Here is a 16,224-nt window from a genome sequence, read left to right on the forward strand (position 1 = left end):
CTCGGGCTAGGAGATAAAGGATATAACTTTAACCATAAGGTTACTACGTCATCTATGTTTAGAAACTCATCATACATTATACAAATCCATTCACTATTGGATACATTCGCCTCGACAGTCGTATGATTTATTATATGACCAGTCACATACTTTTTCCAAGAAAGAGCAACTTTAGTCTCATAACTCTGTTTGATGTTGAAGCCATATGGGTAATTGAAAACAAGTCAAGGAAGACTGGGAAAATCAAGTCATTAACGGGAAGAAAGAAAAAAAGGAATGTGTCTACCATATGGTAATCTAGTCACAAAATCCTGGAACACGCTGGATTTAACTTTGGAGAAAAAATAGAAGATGGAAAAGTGATTGGAAAGCTCTTTAACTAGAAGAAGACAAATATGGATGATCAAAAAGCATGTGTAGATCTAGAAGATTATGACTATATTATCCCTCAACTGAATACCTACTCAATGTCATAATAAGGAGATTGACATGACAAACGACAAAATCAATTTCAAAACTCGTCACACTATCAAATATCCAACGCTACAACTTTGAGATCTATTCTTCAATTTCCCGCTTTCTGTACTTTGAATTTCAGTAAATTTTGAATTAATACAAGTGTGAGTTTTTTCCTTCCTAAATGTTATTGTGCATATGTTTGCATATTTAAATTCTCGCAATGCATCATTTACCCACCTTTTTTATTTTGACAAAGGGGGGATAACTATACTCTTAGGGGGAATAATGTATACTCTCTACTAAATTGAGGGGGAGTTTAACCACTCCAAATACATATTTATTTTTGTGTCTTTTTACCAACTTCCCAAGAGATGCATTGTCATCATAAAAAATGGGGAGAATGTGGAACCATGTTTTGCAAATTAATTGAAGAAGTAATCAAAGAAGCTCTCCACAATGTGTTTTTGATGATCACAACTAAAAGGAGTGTTTGATAAAGAAACCTGTATGACTACTTGGAACCTATGAGGATTCAAACATCATAAGGGGTTAAAGATGCAAGCAAATAATTTAGGGTTTAGTGATCACAACAAATATCCTTTGATGATGGTACCCAACGTAAATAAATTTCAAGCCTCATCTCCAAGAATATTAAAAAAAGTGTACATATGATTGATTTACTTGACATGAAGCTTTAAAGCGTGAAATAAAGGAAGTGCGAAAGTTCCCCTAGTCGCGTCTGAGTGAACCTTGTTTTGTAAAAACACAAAGAGTTTTTTTTATAAAGTTATACTGCTAAATCACACACACACACACACACACACACTAAAACAAGTTTTTAAGCCTATATTTTCCAAGAAAATATCCCTAAAAATGTTTTGGAGACATGGCAATTTAATCAGGAATTGTCATAACAGTTTTGGACAAAATTTTGTACTATCTAGTCGATTGAAACTCATACCTAATTGATTAGGTTAGTGAAAAAGTTGTCGTTAAACTTTTTTGATAGATTCTTAATGAAGGGAAACCCCTATATATAGTTTCTTTCCTTTTAAACTTTCATAATCATTTATTTTTTGGGCTTCCAATCAATTGGAGCAAGGTGCCAATCGATTGTCACATTAATATTTACCCATGGAAAATTCATTTTTTATGTCAAACTCTAGCCTATATAGAGAGGTTTTTCCCTTCATTATTTCACATCCATAAATATGGGCATTTTGTATCACTCCTCGCCCTCTCTCTAAAATATTTTCAACTTTCTCTCACATAGTTTTAGCTGTAACTCTTCGAGAAAGCCCTTTTGTTTAGTGAGGAATTTTGTTAGCTAGAAAGGACATTGTTATAAATTCACCAAAGAGTATTTTTCTCTTGGTTGAATAATTTATCCATAAGGGAGTGTTGTTTGGGTTCAAAGCTAAAACCTTCAAAAAAACTTTGGTTTTGGGGATTTAGGTTATAAGTCTTTGGTTTGGTTCGTATGGTATGTCTGGTTAAAAAGTTTACTTTATTTCGAGATCAATTCGATTCAAAATCTTAATATGGTTCATGAGTAAAGACTAATTTAAAAGCTCATTGTGGTTCGAGATAAGCCTGATTCAAAATCTCATCTTGGTTCGTGGTCAGCCTAGTCAAATCCTTGGTTAGGTTTGTGAGTTAAGTTCAGTCAAAAGCTCACGTTCGAGATAAGTTTGTAGAAAATCTCAGTTTAGCTTGGGGATTAACCGCTTCAAGTTCATATTTGGAAGGAAGACTAACCGCTCCAGTCTGCTGTTTGAAAGGAAAAATGCCCTTTTCAAATTGTCTTTTGGAAGGAAGAGTAATTGCTTCTCTTTGTTGTATGTTGTTTGATTGGAAGTTAGCTTGAAACTTTACTTTTCCTTATATAAGGGGGTTTTAGTGTTTAACATACTAAAAACTCTTAGGATTTATTGGATATTGTCAAGATCAAATCTTGGAGATAAGACTAAGTCTTCTTGACTAAACCTGCATAAATTTCGGGTATCATTTATTTTTCCCTTAACTTTTTATTTTTCATATTTTTACTTTCCGCTGCTAATTTCAAAAATGTTTTTAAAATATTTTTAAAATATGAGAATAATCACAATAGTTTTTCAAACCATAATTTTTCCTATAACCCACAATTCACCCCCTTCTTATGTATGAAGTCACATGTTTAACAAAAAATAGCTCACTTTCTATGACATCCTTCATTACCACAGACAACCAGCCATACCTTCTCTCAATCGTGGTAATAGATGATTTTTGTAGTGGTGAAGACATTAGTGATGGAGATCGGAGAGAGATTAAAAAAATAGATTTTTTTCATAAAATTTAAAATATATTATTGAAAAAAATAATTAAAATATTTAAATTGATTCTATGGATGGATGAATATTCATCGATTAAAAAAGATGTTAATGTATGCATTAGATGAATTTTACCTTTATTGGATGAATTGGTTTGAATTTTTTTAAAAACATGTTAGTGGATTGTTAATGAGTTAATAAATTGTTTTGATCTATCCATTAGCAATCCAATATGAATATAAGGATGTATAAAATATAATTAATTGAACCACATCTCCAACCTGAATTGCATTGAACCTGAAAAAAGAATTGAAACCATTTAAATGGTTAACAAACTAAATCATATATTATAAACATTTTAACTAACCAAAATTAACTTAAAAATCTGTTATAATTGTTTAAATATTTGTTTGTATAAATTTTTCAAAAATAACAAAAACAAACTCCAAAAGTGCTTTGAAATGGAAAATTTTATTTAAAATAGTCTTTTAATAATTAAATTTGGAAATAATTTTTAACCAAAAGTTCAATTTTATGAAAATAATAAAAAAAACAAAAAAATATTAATTCTTTTCTGAAAAATTTACAACAACAAACAAACTTTTTTTAAAAACTTTTCTTCATGAAAATAATAAAAAAAAATTATTAAATTAATTGTTTCTAAAAGGAAAAAATATATTTTTTATGTTTGTCTTTTTTAAATAAAAAACTTATTTTGTTAATTTGTTTTTTTCTAAAAAAGAAAAAAATTATAAAATTTGATTTTTGTTATTAAAAAAGAAATATTTTAGCTTTTTAATATTTTTTCATGAAACTAAACAGAAAATAATTATTTTTATCTTTTAAAATTTGTTTTTTTACCTAGAAATAAAAATAAAACGAAACACAATTAATATTTAAAAAATATGTTAATTTTTTTGGAAAGAAACAAATTTTAAAAATTGTTTTTCTTGTTTGAAAAACATAATAATCTAAAGAAAATATTTTATTTATAAATTAAAAAACTAAAAAAAAAATATTGTATATACTTAAAATATTGGTTCTATAAGACTTTTATCTATAAAATCGACTTATAAATGTAAACTTAATATGAATTAGTTTATAAATACAATTGGTTCATAATCGATTAAACAAAGCTCAAATCACTTAAGGTTAACCGTTATTTTTTATTGAAGTGATTTTTAAAAAATAAACTAAACCATTAAATATGGTTTAGTTCGGTGTAGTTCATAAACTTTGAACTCTCCTATTTGAATCCCTCCAGTTAAATTCATTGCTGTGATAATTGTAAAAATCGTTAAGATGATTTCACTTGGAGAGGTACGAGGGAGGGTGAAATTCTCTACCTATTCTATATATGTTGAGTGATTAACTACACTTTTTAAGAAAATGGAAGTAGGGTCATCCAATTCTAAAGAGGCGACATTGACGGACCTTAGGATTTTCAAAGTCTAGCCTAAAAAAACTTAAATTGAATATGAGCTTCGAATTTACTACCAGACCCAACCCAGTTAAATAGACTCATTCTTTAAATAAAAATTATGTATAAAAAAAATTCAGATAAACTTTTTATTTTGCAAGTAACTGTACAATACAAATATCGTTTATAAGGTTTTACATGAATGTTAAGCATTTTACCTTCTCCGGTGGCCATCACATAATTCAATCTTAAGTTAACAAAAACATGTGATACACATTTAACTTAGTACCCTTGAGCTTTTCATACAATAGGATAAGTTAACTTTTTTACGTCCTCCGTTTACATTTATATAAAATAGTCAGGTTTTATCTAGAATCCCATATTTAGAAAAAGTGGTCAGGTTTTACCTAGAATCCCATATTTCTCCCCTATTGATGTCTACTTCATTACATAAATCAAGCATCATGATATTTTCACTGGGAGTTTACAAGACCACTATACCCAATCCTTCGGTGTATAACTCGTTGATTCCTACTAGAGATCTCCTATCCCTATTCAACTTGCGTAAGTACGATAATTGACTTAGATCATACGCCTAGTCTAAGGGTTAATATTCCTTATACGTCCATAATCACATTAACAGAGTATCTCCAATAGCTTCGAATGCGCTCCAAAACTCACTTCCAGTGTTGTAAATCATATTCTCTAGTCTCCAATCGCAAAACCCCTAAAATAGTCCAAAGTATGTCTTTTTATAGTCATCAAATCGTACCAGAACGCGTCAGAAATTGCTCAGAAAAGAGCCCATCGCGTGCGCAATATACTGCATCGTGCGCGCGATGCTGCGTTTTCAGCTCTTCCATGCGTGCGATGGCGTGCTATGCCACTTTTCCTCTTTTCCATCATATGTGTGATAGTGCGCGATGCAGCGTATGATTATTCTAGTAGCATGCTCAGTTTTGTTCCTTTTTCAACCAAATTTCTCTAAGTCCCAAGTTCTTCATACTTGGTCATTTTTTCTCCGTTCTTTGGCCATTATTCATCAAATTTGATAATCTTCGACTTGTTTTTCTTTGTTTGTTCGACAGAAAACATGCAATGACAAAGCGTCATAATCCATCAACATGGTTTGTGATCAAACTGTTGAATATTGATTATTCAAACCTTTCATAAATCAAATAACTTTGTCTCCATCTTTGTAAGTAGGAATCTTGGTAATTGCTTGACAAGAAATTTCACAAGTGAAATTAGGGATCGAAGGAAAATTGTCTAGTTCTTACAATAACTAATTTAGCTTTGTGTAATAGAAGAAAAGAGAGTCGACAACTTGTTTCAAATTGAAAATTTATTCTCGAATGCATGAGATTTTAAAGACATCTCCTTGGTAAAATGAAACATTCAAGTCACTCCAAATTTTAGCTGCACTTTCTATGCATTATATGATTTGAGAAAATTTGGGCTCAACACATTTTTTGATCCAAGACATGATCATTGTGTTGCATCTATCGCAGTTGATGGAATAACAATCTTCATCCGGTGGTTGAGGTAGAGCTCCATTGATGAAGTGTAATTTATTCTTGGATCTTAAAATCATGGTCATGATAATTTCTAATAAAACTTAGATTTCACGTATGGTGTATGAATAGGGGTTTAACATATCACTTTGGTAGCCTTTGTTGGCATTTGAAGGAGATCTTCCATTAACACTGTTGGCAGAATTTGCAACAGGTCGACAATATCATGTTAAAACTGAATTTGAACAAGGAGAATATGCAATAGAAAGACCGTGGCAGAGATAATGAAGCATTGCATTATACACAATCTTATTTTTACATTCAATGTTTTCTTACTTATATAGCAACAAGCAACTAAGAGCAAAAACTACATATTGATTTTTTAAAATATTTTACAAGTTAGTTAAGTTCAGTTATAATTTTGGAAACCGACTAACTAACTAATTTGCCTTCTTCTTATCATATTTAAGATGAACAATAAAAATAAATTTAAGTCTACATTTAGAATCAAGGAAGATATGACATTTGAAGAAAAAAATAAAAATCATATCTTGAAACATAATTAAAAGGTTGTACAATAACCACATTCTTTGAATTAAAAGAACACATAAATATTCAATTGTTAAAATGTCTATTCTAATAAATTCAATCAAAGTTATTCAAATAGAAATTTCATTATATTTCACAGGGATTCAGAAACTCTTCTCAATGAGCATTTGAAAACTAGAGAATCTAGGAAGATGGGATAAATGAAGTAAAACACATATAGGAGATTAGGAAACAAAATGAAAATTTTGAGCAATAATATGCTTGAGACCATTATATCCATTACTATGATTTCCAAAACAGAAACACAATATTGAACCCTCAAGCATTATCCAATGAAGCGCACCATTAACATAAACGGGATTCTTAAGCCTCGAAATAGAAATTTGCGAGTCCAATTCAACATTTCTCCATGATGGTGTTCCAAGTGTGTATCTCAAGAGTCACACGTTCAAATATCCAAATATTGCCTTGTTTAACATGTTTAATCCATATTTTTATTAACCGAGAAAACCACAATTAAATTTGATTTACTAATATTATCTACCTTTAAATTTGTAGAAACAATGTACTCTTCATAAGTGGAGAAAGACTAAAATAAGATAGATAGATAGAGATACTAATATATATGATGAAAATAATATAGAGGAATAAAATTCTATCTCAAAATTTCTCACTACATTTACTCTTATCAAATTTTTGGGATTTTTTGTGACGAAATATTTTCCTCACAAATATTATGTTTATCCATATAAATTTTTGATTTAATATTTTTTGGCTTAAATGCATTTTTGTTCCTCTAGCTTTTGCATTTTAAACAATTGACCTCCTATTATAAAATATGTGATTTTGATCCCTTAATTTGGATGGTATTTGGACTTTTGTTGTCCCCTCCACTTTTCCCGTCGACATTGATGATTGAGATCCCGTCGACATTAATGATTGAGATAAAAAAATATTTTTCAATTATGTGGCAAGGGTGATTAGGATAATTATTAATTAATATGTTTTTAAATGAATTAATATTTAATAAATTGAATTAATGTGTTTTTAAACTAATTAATTAGTTAAAACCTTTAAATTTATGATTCATGTTGACCACAACGGAATAACTCTAAGAAGGGATTTTAGTTCTTCTATTTGATCTATTATGCATAGACTCCAAGGATTTATTGTTGAACCATCTAAGCCTATATCTTGTTCATGATCCTCAATTACACATGTTTTATTCATAAATCTGGAAATGAAAATCTTTACCTTATGAAATCAAATACTTAGTGCGAGAAAATGTTGGTATGGTTATTTTATTCTACATATCTTAGTATATCAGTTGGAACAACAAGATCTGACTTTTTTTTTTGATGGTATAAACCAGTTGAGTAGTTCTTAGGTGGTAATGGAAGTTTTATGTTCTTATAAGTAGCAACAAATACTTGTGCAAAACTAGTAAACAAACTGGTTCTTTTCGTGATCTTGACATAAAGAGGAGAAACTAGAAACTATAAGAGAGTAGATAAAAGCATGACCTTACACACGAATGAAACTATGCATAACAGTGCCATAAGAAACCAAAAGTTCAACACAGATTATAAGAATTTAGGGTGTCTATTTCTAACAATAGAACAGAACCAATTTATTGAATGCATGAATCAATACACTAATTAACCAATTTATGGAATACAGTCACGTAAAAGTGATCTTAAATTTCACATTTGAAAGATATGACATAAGAAGAAAACAATAAAAAGAAGATCTATCAAACGGAGCTAAGTCTGTACAATAATAATTTCATTTGAATTAAAAGAGCATGTAGTTGTCAAGTCTAAACAAACTTTTGAGACATGAAAATAACTTCATCTTCTTCCTGCAATTTAATCTTCGCATACCTATATAAATTACAACAATATTAGAGAACAATGGATAATTAATATTAGCTATAACTGCTAAAATAAGAGTTACTGTTAAGAATCATTACCTTGAGTGGAAATTCAACACCTTAATATTGTCTCCTTTAACAGCATCCTTTAATGAGATTAGACTTGGAATATGTGGAATTACTTCAAAATACTGTGAACCAGACCCATTAATTTCAAATATTTTGAATCCATATTTCTCAGGTTCATAGTATAAAAAACAATCCAAACAATTATACAACAATGCAGCACTTTCTTCAAACTGTTTTACTGGAAAACAATATCCATAATGCCATTGAAGCGGATTAGGCAAGTTAGAAATGTTGTAAACCTTACTCCATGACTCTCCAATGCCGTATTCATTCATAACCCACATTGTAATATTAGAAAAATCGGTCGAGTCACAAATGTAAAGAATTCCCTTCAATTCTCCCATTCTACGCAAGTAATTATAAATTCCATTTGCATGATTTTTAACCATACCCGGAGGAGAAGGAAATGTCTTCAACTTCTCAGTTTCAAAACAGAAACACAATATTATACCTTTAAACTCTATCCAATGAACTACACCATTAATATAAGTGGGATCGCTAAGTCTCAAAATAGAAATTTCAGGATCCACTTCAATGTTTCTCCATAACGACGTCCCAAGTGTGTGTATATCAACCGTGAGACGCTCAAACGCCCAAAAGTTGGCGTGTCTGACATGTCTAGTCCATATTCTTATCACCTTATATTCATTAACTTTAGGATGGAAACCAAGACTAGCATATCCATGCGCTCTTACACGCGCTGTGTTTAACCTAGAAGGACTCATACTATCTCCAGGAAGTCTTATAAACTCCCCAGTGACTGGATTGCAAACCACTATAGGGTTTTCTGTAGATGGTTCACACAAACAAAGTAAGCCATTACAAGAATTCACAATATCAAACTTACCATGTTTACGGTTGCAAGAACTATAAAGGGTTTCCCTTTTCTCCCAAAATAATCTCGCAACGCTAATAGCACACTTGAAAATATTCTTGATCGAGTATCCTTTCTCCTCTCTAAATAACTTGTCATCACGAAGAGGAAGCGTGCATATAGGCTCAAGCTTCACGCGATTATCACTTCCAATGTCAAACTTTTCCGGTTCACATTCAAGGAGATATAAGGTTCTTGATACTCGATCATAGTGGTTGGTTCGGATCATAAGAGTATTCTGTGACTGTTCAAAATGCAGTTTAGTAAAATGTGGTTCTGAAATCATAGTTTTCCAATCTTTGCAGACACATTTACAACTGAGAAGAGACTTAATTGGAAGTTGAAGGAAAATGTGAGTAGTGAGATGGAGTGGAAGATTCACAAAAGAAGAGCAAAGTTCATGATTGTGTGTCTTTTCATCTTTCTGTTTTGCTTCATTACATCTTTGTCTATGTCTAACCCTTGTAGCCGAAATTGGATCTTTTTTCATGACTACAATTAGACCAAATAATTAAGTAAATTAAATTCAGCTTTGATAGATATAATAGAGGACAATTACAATATAATTTAGATTATAAATGGATGAAAACCAGTGAGAGTGAAAGTACCTTTTACGAGAAATCCAATACTCTATTCTTCACCTTGACGGCAAACGATGGAGGGTTTACACATGATAAATAATAAAGTAATAAAAAAATCCAAAATAGTGTTAAACTACTTTTTTTTTCAGTTTTACGTTAACTAATTTACTTTAGTAGGTCCAATAAACCGGATACGAATAATATAAAACAAGAAAAATAGTTTATACAGTTGAAATTTTTTAATATTATAACTAACCCTAATATAGGGCCCGTTTGTTTTAGATTAAATAAAATAGGTTTTTTTTTTTAAATTGAGATTTTTTTTAGAGATTTTTTTAAAAGAGTAGAAATTAGATTGTGTTTGTTTTCTTTCGTAAAAATCATTTTTTTTTAAATCATTTTTTTCTTGTTTGGCAATTTAAACATAAAAATGATTTTTTAAATATAAATTATTAAAAAGAACATACAAATTAGTGTTAAATATATAAATAGATGATTATACATGATAATGAACTAATAATTATTATATAGTTTTTAAAAATATTTCTGTTACTTTACGATTAAAAATTAATAACGCCTTTAAATAACAATATTATATATATATATATATATATATATATATATATATATATATATATATATATATATATATATATATATATATATATATATATATATATATATATATATATATATATTTGGGATAAGACCTCTAATGCTAGTTTCTCCATAGAAATATTTTTAAAGCATTATAAAACAAACACATAAAAATAAAACTACATCTTCTTAAAGACTCATTCTAGTTTTTTTATAGTCATCAAACATAAAAATAAAACTACATCTTTTTTAAGTCTCATTCTAATTTTTCTAAAGCCATCAAACATAAAATAAAATTATTGTCGTTGTCGCCCCATGTTTCTTGGCAATTGGTCTCTGATAGTGTTTCTTATTTCTTCAATATATCTAACATCGGCTTGAGTTGGAGCTTGCCATTCACCGTGAGTAGGTACACCATTTCCATCTCCTTCATGAAAATCTTGCTCATTGTCTTGTAAACCATTGATGTTCTCTAAACTTTCAAGAATATCCAAGTCACTTGAGTCTCTTCTTAAAAAGTTATGAAGTGCAAAACAAGGCTAAATAATAGCCATTTGAGTTTGAAGCTTGAAATTAAGCATTTCTTGTAATACTTTCCATCTTGCTTTTACCACGCCAAAAGTTCTTTCGATCACACTTCTCAAACTAGAATGATAATAATTAAAATTTTCGTTTCTTGATCTGAATCCTGGAGCAAGTCTAAAATGTGTAAGATGATACCTTGCATTCTTGTATGGTGCCAAGAAACCTTTAAGTGACGGGTATCCTGAATCTACAAGATAGTATTTACCTGTATATAGAAACAAAATATATCAGATAAGAATATAAAAATATTAATTATACTAATAAAATATTTGAAGTACCAAAAACTAACCTTATGTGGGATAAGGAAATCGTAAATTGGGTTTATGAAGAGTATCCATAAGAATCTTTGCATCATGAACAGATCCTTCTCATCCACACAATGCAAAATAAAGCACATATTGAAGTCGCACACAGCCGTCACATTAGTACTTGTATGTCCTTTCCTATTGAAAAACGGTTTTTGTTTCTATGTTGGGACATGTATTTTAATATGTGTTCCATCTATTTCCCCTATACAGTATTTGAAGTAAGGCCAATATCGATTATCATCTCTGATATATTGAGAAGAGTCAACAAGATCAACATGTTTTATGACTTTTTTCCCCAACTTGCATACAACTTCTAAAACTTTGTTGAAATGTTTATGAATGGTGTCACTAGAATGTTGAAATCGCTCTTGGACATTTCTATATGAGGAAGGTTGCCCTATCATATATATTGGAACTCATGAACCATTGAATTGTATTATTTCATATATATCATACCAATTGAGAGTTATAGTAAATATATAGCAAAAGATACAAAAAAGCTAACGGTAACACATGATAACAGATTTCCTCAAATAGTGGAAATAGTGGACCAAGTCATAAAGACTATTAGACTAAGTCATTAAGGCTAATTAAGAGAGGTTTTCTAATACTCCCCCACAAGCTGGACTATGTACAGACATAAGGCCAAGCTTGACAATAAAACTGGAAAATGCAGGAGCAGCAAGGGGCTTAGTGAAAAAGTCAGCAAGTTGTGCAGTGGATGGAATTGGAAACAGTTTGATGAGACTAGTTTCTAATTTTTCGCGAACAATGTGACAGTCGATTTCGATGTGTTTCGATCTTTCATGGAAAGCTGGATTATGGGCAAGGTAGACTGCTGATCTGTTGTCGCAATAAAGGGATGTTGGCGATGTGAACTTGATGTGAAGATCGTTAAAAAGATAATGTAACCATTGGATCTCACAAGTAAGTGCCTTTGTTTAGAAATGTGACAAAGATGACAAGGAGAATTTTTATTTAATGTGTAAGTAACAACGGGACATTGAGAAGCTAAGATTTTATGAACATTAGAAGAAGGGTGACCTAATCTTCTATGCCATAAATCAAAGTTAGAATGATGGACAGAATTATAGGTAAATGAGGAAGGAGATGGGATGGCCTGGACTTTGAGCACATAAAGATCTTCGTATCGTTCAGCTAAACCAATCGTTCTCGTAGAGTTTTTCTGCATAATAAGACAATCTTTGTTAGTAAAAGTAAGGGTACAGCCAGAAGAATCTATAAATTTTGTAGCAGATATTAAATTAACATGAAAAGTAGGTATATAATAAACATTAAAGAGAATTAAGGAATTAGATAGATGAACCGTGCCAGCAATGTCAGTTTTAACAATGGTTCCATTAGGGAGTTTCATGCGAAGGAGAAGCCATAGCGTTGTTGATGGATGATTTTTGGCTTTTGTATTGATAACCGGGAGGGTAGCCGTGTTTCATGAAGCAGGTATCGATGGTGTGATTGTTATGACCACAATGAGTGCATATGCGTTGTGAAGAAGCACCACGACCCGGAAAGGAGCGGACGCGACCGCGAGAAGAACCATTGCCGCGAGCTCCCCCATAGTTGTTAGAAGGTTGAAATTGCATAGCTAATGAAGGTGGGTCTGGTGATTCAACAGGGATGGTGGTGGAACGTCTTTCCTGGCCAAGAACCATGGAGAAAGTCCTGTCAAGGGAGGGGAGAGGATCCAACAGAAGAATCTGAGAGCGAACCGTAGAGAATTGATCAGTTAGGCCCTTAAGAAACTTGATAACACGATCTTGATCTTTGTATCGACGAAGATCCGAGGCAGCGCCACAGGTGCATGGAATAGCACAAGTACAATCCCGAGTTGGTCGAAATGCGTCAATTTGTTCCCAAAGAGATGTGAGTTTGGTAAAATAGGTGGAAACGTCGAGGGTACCTTGATGCAGGTTGGTGAGATCGTCTTGAAGATCGGAGATTTTGAATATATCGCCTTGAGAAAACCGTGTCTCTAAATTTTTCCAAACAACTGATGCATTATCAATCCACAAAATTGATTGAGCAATGGTTTCAGAAACCGATTTTTGCAGCCAAGAAAGGACCATGTTGTTGCATCGAAGCCAGGGATCGTAAAGAGTGGTGTCGGCGGCGGGTTGAGCGAAGGTGCCATCAATGAAGCGGAGTTTGTTCTTTGAGATTAGTGAAACTTTCATGGCTTTTGACCATGAGTTGTAGTTGGTATGATCAAGAAGGGGAGTGACGAGGACAAGTGAGGGATTTTCGTTAGGGTGGAGATAGTAGGGGTTGGAGGGATTGGTGGCGAAATCAGAAAAGGGGACGGCGGCGGCCATGAAAACAGAGGTGGTGTGGGGAAGAAAAAAAAAGGTTTCAGAAAAAGAAGAACAAGTTCTTGAATATGAAGAGAGAAAAATCAAGAAGAAAAAAAAAAGAAATCGGCAATTTAGTGTAGGAAAGTGGATTTTGCGTATTGAAGGAGAAATATAATCTGGAAATTTTGGAAAGAAGCAATTAAAAGATGGCACGTGTTGGGAGAAGATAAGAAGGAGACAAAATAGTGAAAGGAGGAAAGGGAAAGCCACACAAGATGGAGGAGAAGGAAAGATATCAGGCTGATACCATATTGGAACTCATGAACCATTGAATGGTATTATTTCATATATATCATACCAATTGAGAGTTACAGTAAATATATAGCAAAAGATACAAAAAAGCTAACGGTAACACATGATAACAGATTTCCTCAAATAGTGGAAATAGTGGACCAAGTCATAAAGACTATTAGACTAAGTCATTAAGGCTAATTAAGAGAGGTTTTCTAATAATATATAAGAATATCCCAATACTTTCCTCAACTCCAATGTGTTTAGCAGGTGTCAACCCACAATTATTAGTTAACTCGCATACCAAATTCTGAAAGACTTGTTTCCTCATTCGAAGTTGCTCAAAAAACCTGTTATCATTTCCTGTTATCAACTCTATAAACCATAGTTGGCCGGAGAGAATTGACGTAGTTTTCTTTTCTTTGACAATGTATTTCAAAACATGGTTTGTAATCATAAAAGCAGCCATCACCGTTGCAATATGATATTGACTTTTATTAACCTGTTGGACTTCAATATCTATTTCAGAAGTATTGTCACTCTCATATGAACTATCATCTGAACTCTCACCCAAACTCTTATTTGAATTGTCACACATCCTGTTACACAAAAATGTAAAATTATAAATGTTTGGATAGTTAAAGATCATGACACCTTAAATCCTTAAAGCAAGAAAGTAAGAACACAAGAATGACATTTAAGAATCCAAAATCACATATTCTAACAAGTCAATAATGAAATTTCCATTTGGTATCAAAACAACAAAGTAATTATGAAAAATATCATATTACATCAAGCTAATAAAAACATAATAGTTCAAACTGTTAATGGTTTTTTTTCTAAGAAGCATGCAATCCTATCAACGATCACGCAGATACTTTTTTTCGGGACAAGTGTTTATCCAATCAAGAGCCATTTCAGCAGTGGAGGTATTCATGAAGTAAGAAAATGCTGTCATATTTTCTTTATTGGCAAGGATTCTAACAGCCTTAAAGTGTAAATGTGATCCTTTTACCAAGGATGGGATTTCATCCAACATTTTCAAACATTTAGCATAACTAATGTTATCTTCTGAGATGTTATATGTATTTTTCATATTTTTACTTTCCGCTGCTAATTTCAAAAATGTTTTTAAAATATTTTTAAACTATGAGAATAATCACAATAGTTTTTCAAACCATAGTTTTTCCTGTAACCCACAATTCACCCCCTTCTTATGTATGAAGTCAAATGTTTAACAAAAAAATAGCTCACTTTCTATGATATCCTTCATTACCACAGACAACCAACCATGGTGAAACCTTCTCTCAACCGTGGTAATAGATGATTTTGTAGTGGTGAAGACATTAATGATGGAGATTAGAGAGAGATTACAAAAAAGTTAGATTTTTTTTATAAAATTTAAAATATATTATTGAAAAAAATAATTAAAATATTTAAATTGATTTTGTGGATGGATGAATATTCATCGATTAAAAAAGATGTTAATGTATGCATTAGATGAATTTTATCTTTAATGAATGAATTGGTTTGAATTTTTTAAAAACCATGTTACTGGATTGTTAATGAGTTAATCAATTGTTTTGATCTATCCATTAGCAATCCAATGTGAATAGAAGGATGTACAAAATGTAATTAATTGAACCACATCTCCAAAGAATTGCATTGAACCGGAAAAAAAATTGAAACCATTTAAATGGTTAACAAACTAAATCATATATTATAAACATTTTAATTAACCAAAATTAACTTAAAAATCTGTTATAATTGTTTAAATATTTGTTTTTATAAATTTTTCAAAAAAAAAATCCCATTTTAATAAAAAAAATAAAAAATGCTTTGAAATGGAAAATTTTATTAAAAATAGTCTTTTGATAATTAAATTTGGAAATAATTTTTAACTAAAAGTTCAATTTTATGAAAATAATAAAAAAACAAAAAAAATATTAATTCTTTTCTGAAAAATTTACAAAAACAAACAAACTTTTTTTAAAAACTTTTCTTCATGAAAATAATAAAATGTTTTTTATTAAATTAATTGTTTCTAAAAGGAAAAAATATAATTTTTATGTTTGTCTTTTTTAAATAAAGAACTTATTTTATTAATTTTATTTTTTCTAAAAAAGAAAAAAAATTATAAAATTTGATTTTTGTTATTAAAAAAGAAATATTTTAGCTTTTTAGTTTTTTTCATGAAATTAAACAAAAAATAATTATTTTTATCTTTTAAAATTTGTTTTTTACCTAGAAATAAAAATAAAATGAAACACAATTAATATTTAAAAAATATGTTAATTTTTCTGGAAAGAAAACAAATTTTAAAAATGTTTTTCTTGTTTGAAAAACATAATAATCTAAACAAAATATTTTATTTATAAATTAAAAAACTAAAAAAATATATTGTATTTACCTAAAAATTTGGT

At 30.5% G+C, this 16,224-nt stretch overlaps 1 protein-coding gene across 1 annotated transcript; it reads right to left on the reverse strand.

Annotated features, from left to right (window-relative positions):
• Positions 1–8,070: 8,070 nt before the first annotated feature.
• On the reverse strand, positions 8,071–13,531 carry LOC127123623 (uncharacterized). Its single transcript, XM_051053824.1, has 5 exons — positions 12,631–13,531; positions 11,026–11,095; positions 10,706–10,815; positions 8,224–9,619; positions 8,071–8,134 (listed from the first exon to the last, which is right to left on the reverse strand). Exons 1-5 carry the CDS (start codon positions 13,529–13,531, stop codon positions 8,071–8,073), a joined length of 2,541 nt encoding a protein of 846 aa, XP_050909781.1.
• Positions 13,532–16,224: the final 2,693 nt, after the last annotated feature.

This window comes from Lathyrus oleraceus, chromosome 2 (genome assembly GCF_024323335.1).
Source record: "Lathyrus oleraceus cultivar Zhongwan6 chromosome 2, CAAS_Psat_ZW6_1.0, whole genome shotgun sequence".
NCBI classification, from domain to species: Eukaryota; Viridiplantae; Streptophyta; class Magnoliopsida; order Fabales; family Fabaceae; genus Lathyrus; species Lathyrus oleraceus.

Bases quoted from the DNA above. Each gene is read 5' to 3' on its own strand.
- LOC127123623 (XM_051053824.1), bottom strand. From the start codon at position 13,531: ATGGCCGCCGCCGTCCCCTTTTCTGATTTCGCCACCAATCCCTCCAAC. The intron at 10,816-11,025 runs GTATCATCTTAC...TAACTTTTTAAG, and splicing joins GCACCATACAAGAATGCAAG to AAGAGACTCAAGTGACTTGG. The intron at 8,135-8,223 runs GTAATGATTCTT...TAATTTATATAG, and splicing joins GTGTTGAATTTCCACTCAAG to GTATGCGAAGATTAAATTGC.